General features: G+C 42.3%; 1 protein-coding gene across 1 annotated transcript in view; it reads left to right on the top strand.

Annotated features, from left to right (window-relative positions):
• DAAM1 (dishevelled associated activator of morphogenesis 1) overlaps positions 1–23911 on the top strand; it is a 172826-nt gene that overhangs the window by 73120 nt on the left and 75795 nt on the right. Inside the window, exon 3 of the mRNA XM_068544676.1 lies at positions 5693–5782. Within this exon, the coding sequence (XP_068400777.1) occupies positions 5693–5782 (90 nt within the window). The remainder of the gene's footprint in view (positions 1–5692; positions 5783–23911) is intronic.

The following is a 23911-nucleotide window of genomic DNA, read 5'->3' as shown; positions in this document are numbered from 1 at the left end:
ACAATCCAGTTCTAGAACAATTCCATCACCTCATCCCTTCTTGTGTCCATTTGCAGTCTGTCTCTGCTCCTGCCTGTAGCCCCAAGCAACCACTGATCTGCTTTCTGCCTCTACAGATTGACTTTTTTTTCTCAAAAAATTCATGTAAAGAGATACTATCTGAGGTACAGTGATCCTAATTGTTTTGTTTTCCATGATTGCCTCTTTCAGTATTTGAATTAATTATCAAAATGAAAAATTCTCTTGTAATATTACGTTGAAGTAATTTCATAGCTTTGAAGAAACTAATGTGTGAGATGATTTCAAATTAGTTTGTACTCTGTTATTTTTCCTCCTTGCATTAATTGTGCTTTCATTCCGCAACTTGCCCAGCAACGTTATCTAAATGAGTGCAAGTAGCTGGAAAAGAAAGAAGGCAAAATCAATCCATCCATTTTGTAACCAGAGAATGACCCCAAGAGTGGTGTCTGTGAGATGGGGTGTAGCTTCAAACACAGAAGGTAAAACTAAAGCTAGCAGCTTCCATAAGAAACCATAGAATTTTTTTTTTGATCTGCAACTTGCAAAGATTTCTTGCAGAAGACGAAAAGCACTAACTCTAAAAGAAATAATATTAATAAGTTATATTTCATAAAAAAACACAGTGATCAAAATAGACTGTTAACAAAATGAAAAGACACAGGTGAGGCAAAATACTCTCAGTACATACCTCTGACAAAGGACATGTTTTGCAACAATAAGACCGACAACTCAGAAATGGGCAAAAGATTTGAGTAGATACCTCATAAAAGAATACGTATGAATGGCATGTGAACTTGTGAAAAGGTATATTCAACATCAGTTGTCATCAGGAAAATGCAAATTAAAACTGCATTGAGATACCACTTCACATAAACTAGGATGGCTAAAATTAAAAAGATGCAGCACCAAATGTTTGTGCGAATGTGGAGTAACTGGAACTGCCATATATTGCTGGTGGGAGAGTACAATGGTACAACCAGTTTCTGACGCATAAAGTGCAAAAACCACTTCAGTGTATACCTTTGCCAAACTTGAAAATTGTATACTTAAGAGTGTACATTTACTGTATGTACATCTTACTGCAAAAAAGAGAAAAGAATGGGTTTTAATCATCGAAACTCATTGATCTTCACTATGTCCCACAATAATCCCCTTTCCCTCCTTCCCAGCTGCCCCAGCTTCCCTCACCTTACTTTTTTTTTTTTTTTTTTTTTTTTTTGCAATCCAGCTATGTCAGATATTGTTTTGGGGACTGGCAATTAATGCAAAAATGAACGGAACAAATTTCATTCCTGCCCCCTGGGGATGCGTCTAGAAAGGGAGTCATACATGCTGATAACATAACTGCAGCAATGTGATAAATGCCATAAGGTTAGGAGAGCAGAGAGGGGCTGCCCACCCCAGGAAAGTCAGGGTAGGCTGCCTGGAGGGAATAGCAGATCCCTTGAAAAAGCTTAGATAAACAGGATTGATTCTTAGACATGGTGAGAAGGGCTCTCTGGGAAAAGGGAACAGCATGTGCAAAAGATTCAGAAATGGGCAACTTGTGATCCCACGTGCTGAAAGGTGGCTGCTGGTGGTGGAGGAGGGGAGGGGAGGGGAGCGGAGGGGGAGGAGGAGGAGGAGGAGGAGGTGGCAGCCGGGGCAGCAAGGTGGAGCAAGTCAGCAAAGGCCATACCATGAAGGGCCCTACCTACCAGCTAAGGAATTTGGACTTTATCCTAAGAAGAGGAGCTGTTGAAGCCTTCTGTCATCTTGTCTTCCTAACTAGAATCTGAATTCCATGAGATCCAGGTCTGTTATTCATCTTTGCATCCTTTGTAATGTCTGGCCATGGTCCTGGAATGGGTAGGACATCGAGTAGGTGTTGATTGATCTCTAAGGCTGTGTGATAGTCTCTTAGAATCTTGCATGCTTGTTTCAGCCATATTATTAAAACGGAATGAGTCAGAGCAGAGATACTTTTGGAATGGAGGGATGGGGGTCTCATTACACTCTGGGCATTGTGCCTAGGCACTCCCAATTATTATTTAATCTGTGTCACTCTCCTTACTCAGATCTACCAGTGACCTCTGATTGCTCTCAAGATAAAGACCAAAGCTCACAGTGGCCTGCAAGGCTGCTGTTCACTCACTGTCTGCAGTGCTTTTTACCTGTTTAATTCCTATTCATTTCTCAGATCTCCCTTCAGTTCACTCACAGCCTTCACTGCCCCACCTCTCCCCGCAGTAAGTGGGTTCTCACAGCTCATCTCCGTGTGATCGTCCCTCGGACTGTGTGATTATTTGATTTCCCTTCTGCCGCCTCGAGCACATGAGCTCTGTGATACCTTTCTACCCCCTGCATCTACAATGCCTAAAATTTAGTAGACACTCAAAAAAATGTTTTGGTTGCATGAATTTGGTTGCTTGAGAGAAGGCTATCAGATATATATTATTCTCATTTTTGAGGTGAAGAAATTGAAGTTCAGAGGTTAAGTCACTTGTTGAAGGTTACATAATCTATAAGAGCCAGACCTGGAACTCAGGGATGTCTGACAACAAAATCCTCCTCTTCGTGCAAACAGTCAGCAGGCCCAGCAGGCCGTGAGTGCAGCTCACGGATGCATTTTCCTATTAGCATCAGTGTCATGGTTCTACCCACCTGTTGAATGATCAATAGAATAATAGGCTAGTGGTTAAGAACATGGCTCTGGACCCAGACAGTCTAGCCTCAAGTTCCTCCTCCACCATTTACTAGCTTTGTTACCTTGAGCAGGCTATTTAATCTCTCTCATTCAGCTTCCTGGAAAGTGGGGTAATATTACCCACTTTATAGGATTATTGTGAGGATAAACTAGATTAATCCATATAAAATGCTACTATTAAGCACACAGAAAGTGCTCAATAATTGTTAGCTATTACTATTATCACTGCCCATGTATTCCTTCCCATTTTCTTACTGTAATCCCAAATTATATCCAGAGGACCTACAGCAGTTTTTAATTTTTTTATTTTATGGAAATTCTCTCCTTGCATGGAACCATCTGCCCTTAAGTCCTAGTTCAACTGAGTCCTCTCAATTCACACTTGGTCATTTCTGTGTCTCAGCAGAAGCAGAAGGTTTCTAACAGCAAAATGTGGTAATATTAATCCTCTTTGCTGTGATTTCTAGGTTTTTAGGATTTACATATTTCTTCACACCTCTGTTCAGTTAGGAAAAACACAGTGCTGAAGTGTAGTAAAGGATGCAGTATTAATAGCACTGTTCTCTCTCACCAGTCACAATCCTTTGCCCCAGATTAAGCACCATATCATCAAGCTCTTTGAATAACTGACCTGACCCCCACCCCCAGAAAACCCTAATTGTTGGGAAGTGATTTATGTCACCATTTTCCCCCCATTCATTAATACGTGAGAGCAGGTGTAACTTACAGGAAATTAAAAAAGGAAGAAAGGAAGAAAAATAATTACTTCACATGTATAACAGTTGCACGCCAAAATTTTAACATTTTTAACATGTTCCCTTATAATGCAATTTTCTGTAAATATTTTTCATTCCTTCCCTGGTTTTCTATTGTTGAAATTCTTAACTAATTTCTTGTGGTTAGGGTGTAATAGTGTGTGGGTGTGTGTTTTAGTGACTTAACTGTTTACCTTGCTCTTAAAAGAAAATAGCCGCTGATTTGTATTTAAATGATGAGAGAACTAACTGCAGTACGGTTGCCCCTGCCTGTGCCAGGCATTACTACCTGCTGAGTAGGTAGTAATTTGATGTTGCAAATCTTCACCGGGCTCTGCCAGAGAAATGACACGCCCATCCTGGAGGTGAGGAAGCAGAGGCTTAATGAGATGAAGAATTTCCCCCGGTAGCCAGCATGTGTCAGACCTTGCGTGGCTAGGCCCTGGAGGTGCAGGTGTTAACAGGATAGGGCATAAGGGGATAACCAGAAGCAAGCCTGGTAAATTAAGTTGGGGTTATAAATAGAAGACCTCAAAAGACAGGCTGAGGGATGTACAATTAATTTTGCAGGCAGTGTGGAACTAATGACATTTTGCACTTCCTCCCACCTGCTCAGTCCTCAGCGCTGGGCGATCAGTGATGTAAGGAGCCTTCCAGGTGATTCTGTTGCTCACTCAAGTCTGAGAACCGCTGCTGTAATGTATCTGTGGCCATGCTGTAGGAAGGATGGGAAGGGCAAGGAGGAACAGTGGGAAGGCTGGTGCCAGAGCCAAAGGAGAGGTGATTAGGGCGTAAGTTTGGGTAGTTTCATTGGAAACAAAACAAAGGGAAAATTGGGAGATTTTTCAAGGAAGAAATGATAGGACTTGATGACCCAGTGAAGGTAGGAGTATAAAATGGGAGGCCGTTGTTCACGAGTGGCAGAGCTGCAGATACACCCCAAAGGCATTACACGCCTCAGGTAGTTGAACCTTATTATTGTGCCTTAATTTAAAATATGTCTCACACCCATCAATCTGCTGCCCTTAACTAGATTTAACTTTCCCTATAGGGATAAAAATGTACCAGACGCTCAGTACCAATAATAAGGTTGACCATGGATTGAGTTATCAAATGCCAAGAACTATTCTCTATGCACTGTATAGTGATTATCCCATTGTTGTTCATTAGTTATGGATGCTCATAAATTGCCTTCTGTTAGTGTCCAATCTAAGCTGCACACCACTATAATATTAATGTTCCAGACACTGATCTGAGAGGCTGAGTCTGGGCTCTGGAGTCAGATGGCTCCAGGCCGAAACCCCAGCCCCATCATTTACCAAGTGTGTGGTCTTTGAGGCGGTTACTTACCCAACCTTCTTCCATAATTTCCCCCAGCTGTATTACAACAGGTATTATTATTACAACGAGGATGTAATCATGAGTGGAACTCTTAGTGTTGCTGTGAGAGCTAAATGAGAAAATGCCTGCACGAGGCTTGACACTTAAAGTACTTAATAAATATTGATGATGCTTTGGTGATGCTTATGGGCATGCAGATGTCACTCCCTTGCTCAGAACCTTCAGTGGCTCTTCTCGGTCAAGAAAATAAGCTCCTTAATCTGGCATTTAAGATTTTCCACAAACAAGTCACTCCTTACCTCTCAAACCTTTCATCTGATGATTCTTTGCATAAACCCAGTGCTTCAGCTAAGCTGGTCAGTGTCCCCCGCAAACACTCCAATCCATTACCATATCCCAGCCTTTGGTTCTGTCCCTCCACCCCTCTCATCATGTCCCTCAGGGCCCATCCCGCTATTCAGTGTTTGTGGAGCCATCCTTACCAAACCCTCCTCTGCAATATGATTAAATCCTTCCAAGCTCTGGAGCTTTAAAGGCCTTTAATGTTCGATGGACCCTCTGGAGCTTTAAAGGCCTTTAATGCTCGATGGACCCTCTGCAGCGGTACAAGGTGGCCCAGAACAGTTCTGCCCGTGTTCAGCCCCCTTTCCCCACCCTTCGGTAAATGTAGGGCTGTGCCTGTCCCTCTTACTGTGCTTGGTGCCTAGCCCCAGGCCAAGGACCTGCTTTCTTAGTGCTGGTAACATACACCTATACTTAGCTTCTTGGTTTTTCCCAAGTTCATTTAAATATGTGTTGGTGTTGTTTTCTCACCCTGATAATGCTGATAACTTCCCTTATAGGAATAACATTTAACCTGTGAAATAATTATTATTATTTTTCTTCTCAGGATGAACTTGACCTCACAGACAAACACAGGGAAGCCATGTTTGCACTTCCAGCAGAGAAAAAATGGCAAATATACTGTAGCAAGAAAAAGGTAAGCTATTCATTATGATTATGGTTAACTGGAAAATGATCATTTTGGATGCCCTTTGCTCTCCCATTTCACCACCAGAATTCAGGCAGCTCTTTATAAGGTAAAAACCAGATTGAATGTGTCCTGTTGTGGCCTCGGTGCTACATGCAGTAAAGGGCCAGCTCCTTGGATGTTGTTTTTATCAACACTTCATTGCACCCCGCACCTCACACCATTATTCATAACGCTGTGTAAATGAGACCCAAAATAACATCAGCTTACAGAAGATTGAAGCGTTTGTCCCTTGTCCTTTACATGAAAGTTTGTGTGTAGGTAGGTGAGAACTAACACTGTGGTTTCACAATCGTAGTCTTTACAGCCCTCTGTGACTCCCTTCTAACAACTTTCCATTTTGCTGTCTCTAAGGTGTGGCCCGTCCTCGTGCTGTGGGGTTACTCTCCAGCCATTTCACATTCCAGACTAGGGGTGGAGGAAAGGGGGAGGCACAGGCTCCCCACGCCCCCACTCTTAGGGCCACATCCGGGAGTTACAGACCTGAATTCCCCTCACATCGCACTGTTAGCTACATGGCCACACTCCCCTGCCAGGAATGCAGTCTTATTCTGGGCAGTCATCCACACATAAAAGCTGGGGGTTCTAGTACCTTTGGAGGAGGAGAGAAAGGGTATCGGGGGCAGCAAAAACACCTAACTATTCCCTGGCCTAGCACTAGGCATCACCCTATGGACTGTATCTCCTTCAGTAAAGTGCACTCTGCCATCTTTTAAACCCCTGTGGCAAATTCTTAGACTGTTCTCTCACCCATTTTTGGAACCAGTTCTGTTCATGGCCACCTTTTGCCACTTTTCCTTCTGTTCTAGGAGAGACTTAAATCAAGACGGGGAAGTGGGAAGGGCAGGGCTAGCACCTAAGAAAAATGTTACCTCTCCAACAGGAGTGGGCACTCAATTACTAACCTCTGGAAGCAGGGAAACAGGAACGAAATATAACAATCCAGTATCTTGTCAAGACACGGTGTCAGCCAGGGAAACCTTTTCTTAGGGGACTAGGATGCATTTGGGGACCTCCATTTACCCCCATGGCTGCCCCCCACCCTTTGCCGCCTTGTGTAATTGGCATGCCCCCCGCCCGGGGGCATCTCTCCAGCAGTGAGCCTGCGTGTGCGCCTTTCCCGCCAGGCTTTATAACCTTTGTAACGCCAGCATCTGATACTTGGAAGCAAAGGTAGGATGAATGAACCACTGAGTTGTCATGAGTGTTATACTTAACTCTCAAACAATCTAAAGCACATTTAATTTTCCACCTGAGCCATTGTAATTGATAAAACCATGTGTGGGGTTTGGTTCCGGGGGCCTTTGCTGAGACATGTGTCCAGCTGTAGCCTTTCAAGATGATTTCTGAGCCACTATCAGATCAGATCAAGTTGGAGCATTAAGGGTTCCTAACCCCGTGGTAACCAGTAAGATGTGTTTGTGAATGAGTATATCCTCTTCTCTTTCTCTCTGTGCACATCTTACCACCTAGAAAACCTCTCTTCTGTGGAACTGATGGTCAGTGGCTCAGGAAACAGGTTTTAAAATGAAAGAATGTTAAAATGAAAATAAAAATGTGTCATGTCCTGTTCTGAAAGTGATGTTAGTGTATGGTCTTGAAAATAAGAGAACTTCTCCTGCAGCTGTCTTCAAGACCTGGCCCCTAGAACTGGGAAAGAAAAGTCCTTAAGTGCCTGAGTACACACAGGACATTGTCTATTTTGGCTCATCCGAGCGCAGATTTTTTTCTCAAAATTAGGAAACAACATGAAGCGGAGATTGAGAATATGCACTAGAGGAAAGGAAAGGGCAGGAAAATGGGAGCAGCTTACCGAAGGGAAAGTTTTCTTCTTTCCCAGATTTTATTACACCCTTGACGGCAATTGAAAGTTAATCATGGAAACTACTGCCCCTTAGATTAGAAAAGGCAAACCCTGGAGGATAGTAATGACCTCAGGCTCACAGCTGCTGCTCATTTTTCAATTTCCAGGCCTATCAAATCCCCTTGCAAACCTTGTCTCCTGTGTGCGTGGCAGGTTGGCTTTTTGTAGGAGGATGGATATGGTTGTGGCCACTGGCCTCAAAATCCCATTTCCTGACAGATGGGCTCTTCCTGCGAGTACCTGGCCGGATTGCACAGATCTTTGGAAATGCAGTTCTCCTGCTAGCTTCATTCCAGCAGCTTGGATTCCTTTTATGACTTAGCAGTGGTGTGGCTGAGTGGGAAAGCCGTCTTAACTCTTTGGGGAATCCCATGGGTTTATAGATCTGCCTCACATTAAAATGGCTTGACTAAGGATTTTCTTGATTAGAGCTTCTTAGCCTGTTAAAACTATGCTGTGCCTTTGGTCTGAAACTGACCTTTTGGGGCCCCGTAATAAATCGGGAAATAGCACAATGAATAAGAGAACACAAAACCCTAAGCACAAAAAGGGCACGATGTTTGCGTTTCTTCCGAGAAGGTGATCTCCTTCGGGACAGGTTGCCCATTCTCTGAAGGAAACCCATGGTGACCGTCCTTAACACCGAGAACAGACTGTTTTCCTTGGACCATCTCTTGAGTAACCTTTTCAAATCAGACATGTCACCAGCAAGCCTGACCACATCTATTTCTCAGGCCGAGGGAAAGCTACACCCCTATGGCTCCTTCAGACTTTCCATCTTTCAAGATTAGAACCCAGGGCATCGTAGATGTTCTCACACATAGTGAAGCCATAGAGTAAGGGCCCACGAACGCCAACAGAAACAGAGTTGGTGAAAAGCAGGCTTTCTGTGTAAAAGTGCACAGCAGTTGTGGAGACAAACGGGACTGGGAACTGAAGATGGGGCCAGGCCTTCCTTGGCCAAGTGGCTCTTTTCCATCCAATAGAGACTTGAGTCCCAGCAGTGGCTATCTGCTTATCAAGCTCTGTGTTCATTTCTCAAACGGCTCTGAGTCCTCTGGTTGAAAACCCATTTCCAGAGCCAAAATGAAAACTGCAAAAGTATTTCTGGGGCTAAAAGAATTGGAAAGAAATTAATTGGAATTTTGCCTAATTGAGTAATCCGGGGGAGAGCAGGAGATGGATGTCGCAGCCTTGAAAGTCCAACCAAATCTGTAAAAATGACTGAGCTGGTTGGTCAGCCGTGGTTCGTCCTATGCAGCCATCCGCTGTCAATTTTTTCAACTTTTACGAAAGGCCCAAAAAAAGGTTCTGTTGGTGGGGCTGGGGGTATTTTCAAATAGGAAATGTTTGTGGTTCTTATCTTTAAAGGTAATTCCCTTTTTAGTTCCAATCACAACATGCTCTTTTGTTTAAGTGAGGTTTTTCCCAGTCTTCAGCCAGAAACTGCATCTGTTAACAATCTTTTGGATTTTAAACTGAAGCCTTTTAAACAATGAACCATCTGACCACCAAAGGCATCTGGCCATGCTGTATTTGCTTATTGTTAACAAGATTTTTAAACCCTGGGAAAAGTAAGGAGTAGGTCTTCAGAGAGGAGAAACTAAGATAGCATACGAGCTATATTATGGCAACAGCAATCTTATCAGCACAGGCAGAAAGCTTCTTTAATCACACTTCTTCACAGGAGCAGTTGCAATAGTTGTGTCACTTAACCAGTCCTTGTAAGTGTCCAGAAAATACTTGTTCCCCCTCCATGAGCTTCAGAGTTCACAAAGTCAGTGAATGGGGTTAGAAGCTGTTAGCTGTAGTAACATCAGATATTTGAGGCAAAGATCAGAATTTGATGACTGCACCTAATTTTTCCTCCTTCCATTTCTGATCCCTAAGCCAAGGCTTAAGTAAATGGCTCTAGATTCTCCATATTACATTTCTGTATCTTTTATATATATATATATATATATATATATATATATATATTTATTTATTTATTTATTTATTTATTTGGTTGCATCAGGTCTAGTTGTGGCTCGCAGGCTCCTTAGTTGCGGCAGGCGGGCTCCTTAGTTGTGGCCTGCGAACTCTTAGTTGCGGCATACATGTGGGATCTAGTTCCCAGACCAGCGATCGAACCCGGGCCCCCTGCATTGGGAGCACGGAGTCTTAACCACTGTACCACCAGGGAAGTCCCCATTTCTGTATCTTTTGAGGTCTACTTTGGAGAAGGTGAGTTTTTACTCTGCTGCTGAGTTTGACTCTAGTTTAATTAAATCACTCTAGAATCTTGTCTAACCTGGCTGCAGTTGAGCCGTTAAGCTTTGTGGGAAGTGCTGATCTGGTGATAGGCATGTTCTGAAGACATCTAGGAAAAGTGGCTGAAAATTCTCCTGATACCTTTCATTCACTCCCTTTATTTGGTTCGCATATCCTAACTGAATCACCTCCCCACTCCTCTCCACAAGGAGGAATTCTCCTTCACCACAAACACAAAAAGATGTATGGTGAATGGTCATCAGGATCTTTTAGATCCTGGAGAGTCGAGGCCCTCCTGTGTTTGGAGCATGGGGAGGAAGTGGTTTGATCAAAACAGGGATTTAAAAGAACATATGCTAAAGTAGTGGAATTAGAGACAAAAGGAACCATCGGTCTTCTACACGACTGTCAAACAAACCATCTGAACAACAAGGAAGTGGGATGTTGATACATTAATCCTCTGGTTGTTCAGAGTCTCCTAATGGGAAGGGAAGAGGGAAGAGAAGTTAGGTCTCCTCTTCCTTCGTTACTGTAGTTGTTTGAATATGCAATAGAGTGAGCGTTAGGTTTTCAGGTGCCCACTTTGCTAGATGTTGAGGTTTGGGAGAGGGAGCCAGTAAAAGGGAGAAAACTAGATATCCGTAACTATATTTCTAGATATCTAGAAAACTAGATATCCGTAACTATATTTCTAGACTTCTTTAGAAGTACCTGGTTTGGTCTCCTGTCATTGAGTTTTCACCCTGATAATGGATTCCAGTTGGCCTTTGTGCTCCTAAGTGCTAAGGGGTTACAGAATGTGGCAGACATAAAAAAGATTAGAAATGAGATCGGGCTGTCTTTCCCCTTCTACTTCTCTGAAGAACAGATGAGGGAAGCACAGCTGGAGGATAATGGGTATCTCCAGGCTCTGAAACTCGCTGCCTTGTCTGCATGTTCCCTGGCTGTGAGAGATGAGGATGTGTGTTTAATCCCAGATTGAAGCAGTAGAAAAACAACAAGCTTTATGGATCTGGTGCTTCAGTCAATGAAGCAATGCAGTTGGTAAAGGACTAGTTGGTGTGTGATTCACCCCGACGTGTACTGAGTACCTTCTCTGGGGCAGACTATTGGCTAGATTCTGAGGATGATTAAACAAGTAAGTCAAATTTCCTGGAGTGGATGGTCCAGGTAGAGGAAGCAGATAAAATCAAATAACTGACAAGTCTTTCCATGAGCTCCATACTAGGGTAAGCAGACAGGCTCTGGGGCACAGAGGAAGGAGCCTCCAAGCTTTGGGGTGTGTGTGTGTGTGTGTGTGTGTGTGTGTGTGTGTGTGTGTGTGTGTGTGTGTGTGTGTTTGAGACAGCAGTTTGTTCCTTCACCACTTTGACCCCTCCCAGGGTTATGCCAGGGAGGGACCTGTTGTTGTCATCATGCTTTCATCCCATCATCTAGAAATGGGCTCCTTTTCCAGCAGCTGAGCTATGTTCACAGTGCTGTACACTTTCCCTCTTGATTTGTACTTTGTTCTTTTTCCTTTTTGCCAGTGCTTAAAAGGTCAAGTTTAGACTGTTGGGTAATCTGATCTTTACTAAACACAATTTCTAGGGCTTGTTAGGAAATCTATAGAGAGGCTTAAACTTTTGAAACATGAAGACACTGAGGGGAAGACTGAAATAACTGAGGTTTGTTCAGCCCAGAGAAGAGAAGTCAGGTGAAGACACCAACTCAGTATGTTCACTGGGTGTGCATACCCCAGTGAAACTGTGGTATCTGTCAAAATATTGCCAATTCCAGTGGTAAAGAGCAGCTGCCTCAAGCCCTCCCAATAAAAACTGCCCTGACAATCTGACCTTTCCCCCAAGGGCCCACCAGTCTTCCTTCATGATTCAGGGACTCAAGGGTTAACTCCTGGCATGACAAGCAGGGGACGCCAGGACCCTGTTCCCATATTGCATCATTAGTTCTGATTCATTGATGCCCATGTTACACTGTTGATAAATATTTTGAACATTGGCCTAAGTATGAGATGCTGATGGACCTAAAGATGGTGGCCAAAACCATTTGATAATACGTACCCAGAGCCTGAAACATGCGTCTTCCAGGAGTCGATCCCATGGAAATGATAAAAGATGCAGGCGAAGAACTATGTGTGAGGTGTTCTTTGCAGTGTTGTCTCTGAAAGCCAGTGATGGTAAACAATTTAAAGGGGGATGGTTGTATTATCGTACACAACCATAACAGTATCTTGCTCCCACTGAAAAGTCATGCTTTCAAAGAAATTTTGATGACATGGGAAACTGCTCAGCATGTAATGATAAGGTTTAGAAAAAGATATAAAACTGTATAATCAGTACGATCAAGAGTTTGCAAAGAGTAGATATAGAAGTAGGCAGACAGAAACCATTGTTTGGTGGGATTGTGGGTGGTTTATATTTTTTTCTTTATACAAATATTTCCCCAATTTTCCACAGTGCATTGTTCTCCATCCTACCTTGGGATAAGGTTGTTTTGTTTTTTTCTGATTATAAAAATAAAACTGCTCTTTTAAAAAAAATGTGTAGAGTATATTTTTTATCTGTCAGTTTCAGTCAGAAAAGCAGGACTACTGGGGGAAACACACACACAAAGCAAAGAGATTAACCCTTATATAATCATGCAAGCTAGCTAAGCACTCCCCCTAAAGCTGCTGTCTTTGCTTCATGTCCCTGGAGTAGGCAGTTGGGAAGGAGGGTGGATGTAAAGTGGGGATGGAGCAAGGACAGGCTGGAGCCCACAGGGACAGACTGAAGCCTGTGGTAGTTCTCACTGCCTGACCCTGGAGTGGGTGTCCTGCAGAAGCCTGAGCCATTAGTCATGGAGCTCAGTACACACACACACACACACACACACACACACACACCCCTGGCCCAGGAGAAGCTGGAGGAGGAGCCAGGGGAAGGTGGAGCGGTTGCAAACCTGCCTGCTGTTCCACACCAGTGAGGTGAGCCAGCAGATAAAGAACAATGCCTCTGGACTACAAAATGGCTGCTGCTTCATTGCCACCCTCCGCGTCTCCCTTGAGTGTCTCTTGTGGCTCACCCTACGCAGAAAGATACAAGAAAGGATGTAGGCAAGTTGGTTCAGCCTAGCCAACTTGAACATTACAAAACAACCACATATTGCTCTTTGAAATTAGGAGGAAAAATAAATATTATTTAAAATGCAACCAGTGCTTGTGCTGTAGAGACAACCCTAGCATTTTTTTTTTTTTTTTCTTTAGCTCAGGGGCCCTTTACTTTCTCTATTTACTCTTCCCTGGGAGGATTAAAACAAAGGTGAATCTGTAAACCACCCAGAGTTTTTCAATACCATTGATCTCTTTAGGCAGTAACTGTGAAAACTTGGTGATTCTTGGACCTGATGAGATGGCCTCAGCTTTCTGCCCAGAAATCCACTAAAGGCATGTTTCTCATGGCCCTTTCCCTGCTAAGTAGCATGATCTAATAGCCAGTGACCCATTTTCTGTCTTTATTTTCTTTTTGTTACAAAAGCCAGTACTATCAAAAAGCACCAGATTTTAGAATTGGAGTACAAAATTCGAGGATTCTCTGCCTCTGGCAGCCCTTAAACCAAAGTTGTACCCCAATAAAGGGCAGTTGGGGGCTTCCCTGGTGGCGCAGTGGTTAAGAATCTGCCTGCCAATGCAGGGGTCACGGGTTCGAGCCCTGGTCCGGGAAGACCCCACATGCTGCAGAGCAGCTAAGCCCGTGAGCCACAACTACTGCACTCTAGAGCCCGTGCTCCACAACAAGAGAAGCCACTGCAATAAGAAGCCCACGCACTGCAACGAAGAGTAGCCCCCGCTCGCCGCAACTAGAGAAAGCCCGCGCGCAACAACGAAGACCCAATGCGGCCAAAAATAAATAAGTAAAATAAATTTATTTTTTTTAAAAAAGGGGGCAGTTGGTTCATGAATATTTATTTGTCTCCTCTTCCTATAATCCCTTTGTTTAATAATACCAGTTTGGGGGCATTTTTTCCTCCCAGTGTTACCAGTTCTATCATTCCAGCTGTGCCTACTGCCACCCCTGCCATGGAGTGTCCAGGTGGTCCTGAACTCACAGTTTGTGTTTTCATTAATGTTGACTCAGCTTCATTAATGAAGAAGCAGTGAGCAAACTTGCCCATAGAATGAACCAAAACATATCTACCTTTCTTCTTTGGTGCTTGGTGAAGTGAGCGGACATCTTCTGGATTCTTCTGTTGGGGTGTTATACTCTGGTTCTGTAGAGTTCTCTGTTTTTCAGGCTTGAGATACTGCCAGTGAGAGAACCTCCCCTTGGGGTGGATTGTCTCCAAATGTCTTTCCATTAATGGATCTGCCTGCAGGTTTCCTAAATTATGTTTATCCCTCACAGTTGTTCTAAACTGTAGCGTAATGTGTCTGACACTATTTTTTCTAAGATAAATAGAAGCCGAGTAATAGCTATGAGAAAGACTTTGCATAGTCAAAGGCCATCCAGAGGGTAAGCTGAGAAGGCAGGATACCCCATTGATTCTCTAGCTGCGTGACCTGGGACGTATTTCTTAACCCCTCTCATTTCTCTCTTCTGGTCTGTACAATGAGGTCAGTTTCGTAAGCTTGTTGTGAAAACTGAGAAAATATGATTTCGAAGTTGTCAGAGAACTTGGGACATGTCAGTGTTAGCTGTGATCACTGGCAATGTCAGTGATGGTGACAATAATTGAAACAGTGGTATGGACTGAGTTTCTGCTTGTTCACGTTCATGCTAGCCTGGGATTCAGCTCCATATTGGTAAATAATGATACCTGCTTTTCTCAGAACAGTAGTGAGGAGTTCAAAAGCACCTCTCCCTTAGTTGTTCACAGGACATTTCAGAGGTGGAAATAGTAAGATGGGAGGATACATTGTGTAAAATAAGGGAAGAAACCAAGAAAGTCTTTATTGTGAGCATCAGAAAAAAGGGGCCCCATTTAATTCAACAGTTCTAGGGCAATGGTAGTCAACGGGCAGTCCCTTAACTTCTGGGTAGAGCTCTGAATCTGATTTCAGGAGCACCCTTAATTTACGTCTTGGACGATGGAGGCCAAGAGGAAGTCAGACTCCAGTCCCCTTCTTTCTTCCTTTCACCCACGTGCCACCGCAGCACTCAGTCCCTGCTTCCCACGGCAGCCCGTGGAGACGCTCACTTCATTGGGTTTGCAAACAACATTAAAATTCCTTCTTTGTGGCCTAGGAAAGGTAAGTGGTTGATAAATATCTTCAGTTTTCAAAATAAGACAATGAAAGAATATTTTTAGATGAAAACATTGCAACTGCTATTTTTGCAATGGGGGAAAGTCCCTTTGTAGGACACAACACCAAGAGGTTCCATTAAACAAGTCAATTTTCACAAATGAGTAACTTACTAGGGCAAAATGAACCGGGTTTACAGGCTCTCTTCTCAGCAACAAAACTTGTTCAGAGTTGCAGCATTGTAATCCAATAGTGCATTCTAGCTGTATGATTTCTGAAATTAAGCTAAAAAAACAAAATGTCACTCTTGAGGAAATAATAAAAGAACGTTTCAACACAGTTGAAGATACTGTTATTGTTAGGAGTCTTTTTATTGAAGTATAGTTGATGTACGATACTACAGAAGTTACAGGCGTACAATATAGTGATTCAAAATTTTTAAAGATTATACTCCATTTATAGTTATTATAAAATATTGGCTATATTCCCTGTGTTGTACAATATATCCTTGTAGCTTGTTTTATACCTAGTAGTTTGTATCTCTTACTCCCCTACCCCACCTGGCCCCTCTCCCCACTGGTAACCACTAATTTGTTCTCTTTATCTGTGAGTCTGCTGCTTTTTTGTTATATTCACTAGTTTGTTGTATTTTTTAGATTCCATGTATAAGTGATATCATACAGTATTTGTCTTCTCTGTCTGACTTATTTCACTTAGCATAATGCCCTCCAAGTCCATCCATGTTGCTGCAAATGGCAAAATTTCATTCTTTTTTATGGCTGAGTAGTATTCCATTGTGTATATGTACCACATCTTCTTTATCCATTCATCTGTCGATGGACACTTGGGTTGCTTCCATATCTTAGCAATTGTAAATAATGTGGCTATGAACATTGGGCTGCATGTATCTTTTCAAATTAGTGTTTTTGGTTTTTTTTGATATATAGCCAGGAGTGGAATTGCTGGGTCATATGGTAGTTCTCTTTTTAGTTTTTTGAGAAGCCTCCATGCTGTTTTTCACAGTGGCTGCTACTGTTAGGAGTCTTAAACCTAATTACCAGAGCGGACATTCTGGGTTCCAATAAATTGGCATTCTCTAAAATTTCTAAAAAAGAAAACTAACAAACTTCTGATAACTTTCTACTCAATCATGCAATAAACTAGTATTTCCTGGTTGATTATTTTTTCTGTGTGTGAAGTTTTTATGTACACAAAAAAGTACAGAATGTAAGAAACGCCCACATTTAACAAATGCTAACATTTTATCATACTCACCGTGGATTTTTAAGAAAGAAATAAAACATTATAAATATAGTTGAAGCCGAAAGGTGACCTCTATTCTGAAGGTGATATATATTTTTTTCTTTGCCCATATATATATTATCTTACTCTGAATGTGTATATTCATAGACAATATATGGTATCTCTTCATTTTAACTACGATATAATGTTCCATTATATGAACATGCCACAGTTTAATTATTTTTATCCCCCCTTTGGATAATGTCTATTTCCAAGTTTTCATTGTTTAAAAAAAATTGCAGTGAACATCCTTGTGTATGTGTTCAAGAATTTCTCTAGGATAGGCACCTAGACATGTAATTACTGGGTCATTTGGTTTGAACATTTTTACCTTTAATTGCTCTCCAAAGTCATTGTAATAGTTTATACCTGCAATGAATTAGTTGCCAACCATCTGAGGGCTTGGTATTGTCTGAGGGGATGGAACTAGTGTCTGGTTGCCCTGATCAATCATTTTATGTAAGTTTGAATGTTTCAGGTACAGGACACTGTCATTAAAGTTCTTCAGTTTTCTCCCATATACCTTAGCCAATCAAATTAAAGTAAAAATTCCTGGAATAGGAAGTAAACATTTCGTTTAAAAAAGAAAAACCCAAGGTTTAGAAAATGAAAGCATTCCATTCAAATATCTTTAAAGCCGGACCAAAGTACAAAATGTTACAAGTACCTAAAAATGGACAATTCACTCAGCATTATGTTTATTTGGTTTGTCTACAAAGGAAACTGCTCTGTGTGTGGTTCACTCTTCCTCTCCTCTAGACCTCTTTGCACCCTCAGGTCCAGACCCAGGCAAACTGTGTTTCCATCTTTAGCCAGCTTTTGACTGATATATGCCATCACCAAACACAGGAAGTTCCTCTGAGGTATCCGCCACCTCCCTGGTGGGTGACTAAAGTGCAGGTGCAGAATCGGCACGTCTGCAGAAACAGGCATGTTGGCGGTGGCTGGGAAAGCACACAATTGGTCTCTTTCTTCTCCTCTAACCAGAGCACCTTTATCTCGGTCATCTCTTTATACAAATTATGAATGCCTCTCCCCTTTCTTGTACTCCTTGATTCCTTCAGATATTGAGTAACTGAGATGGGTAACTCACTGTCTGTCCATCCTCCATGCATCTGCTTTGTGGATGCCACCTCTCTTTTGTGCTTCTTCATACTTGCATTTCTTCAGTGAGTAGCACCCTTTAGCCAAGGCCTTGCTTTCCCTCTAATTAGGGAACACCAGGGTGGAAGAGGGTGGAAGAGAATGACCCTGTGTTTTACGTTCACTTACAGTCTTTCAGAGAACAATAAAAATAAATAAGCAAAATACAGCTGAGACAAAGTAAGTTATCTTAGTTGGACAAACCAATTAATACGGAGTCATGGGGAGTATGGGGGTTGTGTGTCCCGTGGAGCTCTATTTTCCCCTCTGGAATGGGGGCTAGAGAAGCAGACACCACAGCGTTCACTCTGTACTTGTCACTGATGCCTGCATCGGTGCCCCACTGTGGGGAAAACACTCCTGCTTCAGCTCCAGTCACTGGAAGAGACTTGGAGCTGTGGGTTTGAATGGAGGCCCTGGGAGGGCAGTAGTTGTCAGCTACCGCAGAGCAGCTATCTTTGGCTTCCAAATCTTAATTCTTAAGCAGATTCCTTTTGACAGCTCGGCTACAGGACAGATTCCCTCAGGTGTTGATTGCAGAGTTTGGAGTACATGACAATCTTGGAGCTCTCAGTCTTTGCCATAGAGTACTTGTCGACAGTGCTATTGTGGACCAAGGTTCCAAATGCAACTATGTGAGGCCCTTTGAGCCCCTTGCCTGTGTGTCGAAGCCCATAGGCACAGCTCCATTGCATTTCCAAAATTCTGCAATCTGCAGGTGTAGAATTGCACGTTAAATGAGTGTTCTGAGCTATCACTATATCTCTGGAAAGGGGTATCACTGTGGCTCACATATGAGAATTCAGGACTGGCTGCCTGTCCCAGTTAACACCAGCCCAGGGACATGTAGCTCATGAGACACTCCAGACCAACGCACATCCTTTGTTTCAGTTTTCCTTTGGACTGTGGCTTCCTTCCCTGGTTAACTGAGTGCACTATGAATAACTCCAAGCAGAGATGGCAAAAAGATTTATGTTGATTACTAACTCTAAACAAGTAGGGGTTGAAGCCTGGAGCACTGTGAGAAGCATTTGGAGGTTATGAAGGATCTCAGTACAGATAGTGTGGTAATTGAATAGCACTGTCTGCCCTGACACATGGTGGGAGAATGTGGTATTTGTAGCAGATATGTACCCTCCTTTGCCCTTGAAGGCTACTCTTGTGCCTAGATTATGGTTGTACATAAGTATCACATTCCATGCTTCTTGCCTTTGCGTCTCTCCCTGGTTCTCTCAGATTCTCTAGATGCTATGGCACTTACTTTCATAAAAAGACCACCCAAAGCCTGCCTGACTTCACCATCTCCAGGAGATAGGTTTATGAAAGACATCAGTAGAAGGAAGTATCCACTTTGTAAGAGAGATCAAAGAAGGAAAAAAGCCACTTTTCCTGAGCTTTTTCTATATATATTCATTTCACTCTTTTCACTAATAGCTCTAGCACACCTAATGTTATTGAATCCACATTACGGTTGGTGCATTTCAGAGCCTCTCCCTTTTGGGAAGTAGGAAGAAGCTTTGAGCTTCCAGTGTAAGTTAGAATGTGCCACTAATTACTTCTATGCAGAGTTCTCCAGATTCCTTACACTCCGGGAACCAAGTAATGTGTGGAACTAGAAACGGGTTACAGTACAAAGTCTACCAAAGAATACCAACTTTAAATTAGTGTCTTAAACTCTCTTGTTATTCTTCAGTGCACTATGGAACAGCATTTGACTGGAGCAGTCTTAAGATGGCATCCTTTCATCTGTCCCCGTATGTCAGGAAAAGCAGTTTATGTCTCCTCAGTTTCTAAGATGTACTCCCCCACGTTCTCACATTTAGACATTTCTGAGACAGTGACATCTTCCAACTGATGCTTTTCTTTTTTCTTTCTTTTGCCAAAAAATGCTGTCATTAATTCAGTAGTATTCTGTAGAGCCAATGATGGCTTAAAATCAGAAATATGGTTATGACTCTCCTTCTAGGGGGCAGTTAACCCTGCCGTAGCATTTTTCACAGGCATCCTGAGAATGCTTCCCTGAATGGAATATGCCTTTACGGGCTCACTGTTTCCCCTGATTCTCTTCATAGTTTAATTACTATTTTCCAAAGTCCTCTCTTTATGGCCTCGTGTTAAGCATTATATTGCAAATCATAAACACACTTTGATTGTTTTCCCAAGAGCAGGTTACAGAACATCAAAACCCGCTTTACAACATTCTGAAAGGCTGGTCTGGTAGCAAATCTGGTAGCAAGATGTGAGGCAACAAAGGCCATTGACACCACTGATTGGATTTCCACACTGCGTGAGGGTTTAGTGGTGTGTGTCCAAACATGTTAATTTACCAACCAGCTGGACTAAATTGTACCTGGGTCTGTAGCACTCCCAGATGACACATGGGTCAAAGACTTGACTCTTAACAAGCTACATAGAAGTAATTTGTTTTATGTCATTACACACCTTTGTGTCATAGGCAACAGGGGGATGTGGACTTGTATCATTTCTGAAAACAATAATTGGAGCCTGTTTCTTTTTCTTTGCCGTGAAAATGAAGGGAAATTGTCATCTAAAATTGGCTTCAGATGTTGGAGTTACACTGATTGAGATGTTTAGGCTCCAGTCATATTCCGTGCCGTGAAATGCTTTGCCAAAGAAGTGACTTATTAAAATAAATAAAATAAATGTCTTGTAGTTTGGAAAGTGGACTGTAAAGTCTCAGCTTTTAGTTCTAGGTAAGGATTGTGGCTATTTTCTTAACTATATTAGCACATGAAATGCATTTTCCCCCAGGATCCTGTAGCATACAACTTTTAAGATTTCAATTCTGTAAAGTCAGCCAAGGCTTTTTCAGGAAAGAAGAGGGTGTTGAAACAGGCTGGGCCTCTGAGCTGTTTAAGAAATGCAGCTGGCTTCTTTACTCTCAGAGTCACATTGTTACTCTTTGTTTCACTGCTGGGGTTCCCACAGAGAGACTAGATGTCTTTAAAGTGGCACTCTTTTCTTGCTTTTCTGGTGTAGGTGATTTTGGGGAGAACAAAAATGATAGCTGGCTGAGAAGTAGCACAAGCCTGATTTTTTTTTTTTAAGGGAACAGTGGTCAAGTGTAGTTTTCTTTCTGGCTGGGGGTGGGGTTAGGGGAGGTGGGGAGAGGGTCTAAACTCACTGAGTTCACTGCTTTTTTTGGTGAGCAGTACAAGAAGTCTCTTAGAAGTACTCCAGCTATTTGCCCAGCAAATTTCTGGAGAGGATAGAAGACCAGGTGCATCTGTGGGTATAAGGGGGATAGAGTAGAATAGTCTCCGTGGTTTCAAGTCAGAGACTCAGGGATGCACAAATAGAAACCATGCCACACAGACTAGACAAGGCAACGGAAACAGGTAGAATTGAGGTGAAGTGGTCAGGATGGGGTAGGTGTTCTTCAGCAAGAGCTTTGGGCAAGCCTGAGCATTTGTGTAATTTAGGTGTGAGAGTCTGGTGCAAGGTGTTAGTCATACAGCTTGGCTTCCACCTTAACACCTTTGTAGACTGTGTCCTCTTCAACCAGGCAGTACTAGTCATACATATTTTATTTTGCTAAACTGTAGTTATATTGAAATGCCAGAAAAAAATGCTGAATGTTCTGTCTATAGCACTCTTCAGAGTGATCTCCACTTTTCACTATCTTTGAGCTATTTAACAAATCTGCAAATTGTTTAAAAAAAACTGATAGCAACGCAAATGATTCTTGTCCATTGAAGTGACTTGTGTCTGATGCAATTGATTATTGCCGTATTGACCAGTTTTGCATCTATTTGTAAACCAATGTTGATACGTATCTTTGCTCTTTGAATTTTCTTTTGAACCTGTTGTAACATCTTACTGGTTCTCTCTCATTTATTAATGAGTTCAACAAAATCTTTGACCTGAGTTCATGCCATGATTTTACCTTTAAAAAAAATTATCCTTTATCAGTACAGAATTTTAACTCAGGGAGAACTGATAGAGGGGCTACCTTATTTTAAGTAATCTGAGATCTTTAATCAAATTTTAAACGAGTACATCGTATGATAGTGGGAAGCCCTCTATGAGAAAACATGCATTGTATATCAGTTTTACTGAACTTTGTATCTGCATCCACCAAAGAAGGGGAAGAAGCAGAGCTCAGGAGGTCAGAAGAGGTGTCAGGCTTCATACGTGGAAGAAGCTCCTATGATGTTGAAGGGATGCACGTACAGGCAGGGAAACAGGGACAGCAGATGTATAATCCAGAGACCTGAAAAACAGTGCCCTAAAGGAGCCTAAGCTTCCCTAAAGTTTCTTGGCGGCTAGTGAGCCTAGGTTCTATTTCATTTCTGTTAACTTATATTTATGTTTTAGAGATAGTGTCCTCAATCTTAGAGTAAGAAACCCAATTTTACTATTGAGTTTATGTCTAACTTTGTTAAAATATGTATGCTTGATAAAACAAGGACTATCCGTGTTGACCTCTGTTTCATGTATCTTTTATTCTAAATCATAAATGTTATTTTTTGTGGACCATCAGGAAAGCAAGAACTTGTTCTGTTTGCCCTTGGAGAGACATTCTGGTCGGATATCTTCCCAGTGCCCTCTCAGTAGAGACCATGTAGAGTTGAACATCACCGACAACCATGTGAGAAGAGCCTTTCATAGGAATTCAGATGGATGTATTGGGGTTATTTTTTCAAGTAGTAGACATGAGGGTGTGATGACCTTATGGAAAATTTGAGATTTATTTATGAATTGAGGAAGATAAACATTTGCTATTCAGTCAGTGGAGAATTTTTGGCCTGGTTAGGAGATGACTTTGGGAGGACATCATAGCTTTATTCAAATCATTTCTATATTTGCTGGGTTATTGTTCATAGGAGAAATTAGACTTATTCCATGTAGTTCCCAGGGGCAAAACTAAGGCCAACAAGTGCTTGAAGTTACAAGAAGACATCTGTCAATTCAGTTATGAGGTGAATTTTCTGACAGTCGGTGAGAGTGCTGGTTCCAAACAATTGTGTACCCTTGAAGCCTTCTTTCAGAGAACATATGATCGATCACCTGCCGGTGACCTTCTATAAGGGATCCCTGTGAGGAGAAACTCAAACTAGGGTGTCTCTAGGGTCAAAGACCTAGCTATATAATTCCGTGATGGCTTGCCTTAAAAACATACAGATGTTTTGTAGCATTAGGAAAAATGGGGAAGGAAGTTTGCTCTTCTTCTGTGATTCTAAATGCTAAATGTGAAAGCCATTGTTATTTCGAGTCACCCTCCAGTCTTTCCAGAAAATGACTGACATTCTAGGCTTAGGAGGAGGTATTGGATTTCCTGGCAGACGCAGAAACTGCTGTTCTGTAATCAGTCCTTGTGTGGGCCCAACCGGATTTGGGCAGCAGATGCATTTGATGTGTAATTGTGGCGGTGGCCAAAAAATGTAACCAGGCTTGGCAGTCCCAGGAACCACATGACTATCTTGAAATGTGACAACATAGGAAGTATTTTTTGAAACCAACTGCCTGCCTTTGGCAAACTTCGGTTATAGGATATGGTTTCAGCCCACTGCTAGGGGTCAGAGGTAAGTGCTGGAAGGACTGAGTAAAGCTACTGTCTCAGGAATTCAGGTTTGTGGACCCTACAGGGTTTTCTCTTCCCGATGAAAGAAGAACAAGAGGGAAAGAGTTGGAGGCAAATATCAGGATTTAAAGGACCTAATGATTCTGTGCTGTTTTTAAAAATGAGATTTCAGGAAGCAGCGAGCTTGGTAAGAAGGTAGACTTTTCAGGCATGGCAGGTCCTGCTCCTTCTCTTGCAAAAGTGCACATTACTGGGCAAGTTCCACACACTTATGTGCTCATCCTAACTTTTAACTGGGGCTATTGGACATAGAGTGGCTTCGAGGAGAGGAGAAAGCATGGAAAATATTTGGTGATCAAGTAAGAATTTTGATGTACTCCCGCTCTCTTGAGAGCCAAGCTTAATATAGCACAGGGTTTGGCAAACTATGGCTCGTGGGTCAAATCTGGCCAATAACCTGTTTTTGTAAATAAAGTGTTACTGAAACATGGCAGGGCTCACTCTTTAAGTGTTATCTATAGCTGCTTTCACGCTGTACAAGGGCAGAGTTGAACTGAGTAGTTGCAACAGACTGTGGTCTACAAAGCCTAAAATATGTATGATCAGGCCCTTTACAGAAGAAGCTGGCTGTACCATACTTCATCATGGCCATCTTTCAAGAAGATGCTAATTATACTACTATTGAGCTAGAAGGGAAAGTTAGCAGAAGTCATTAGCAAGGCCTTCTGCAAAATATTTTTCCATCTTCCA

The sequence above is a fragment of the Eschrichtius robustus genome, chromosome 1 (genome assembly GCF_028021215.1).
Source record: "Eschrichtius robustus isolate mEscRob2 chromosome 1, mEscRob2.pri, whole genome shotgun sequence".
NCBI classification, from domain to species: Eukaryota; Metazoa; Chordata; class Mammalia; order Artiodactyla; family Eschrichtiidae; genus Eschrichtius; species Eschrichtius robustus.
Note: the sequence above shows the minus strand (reverse complement) of the source record. Positions and strands in the feature narration are given on the sequence as shown.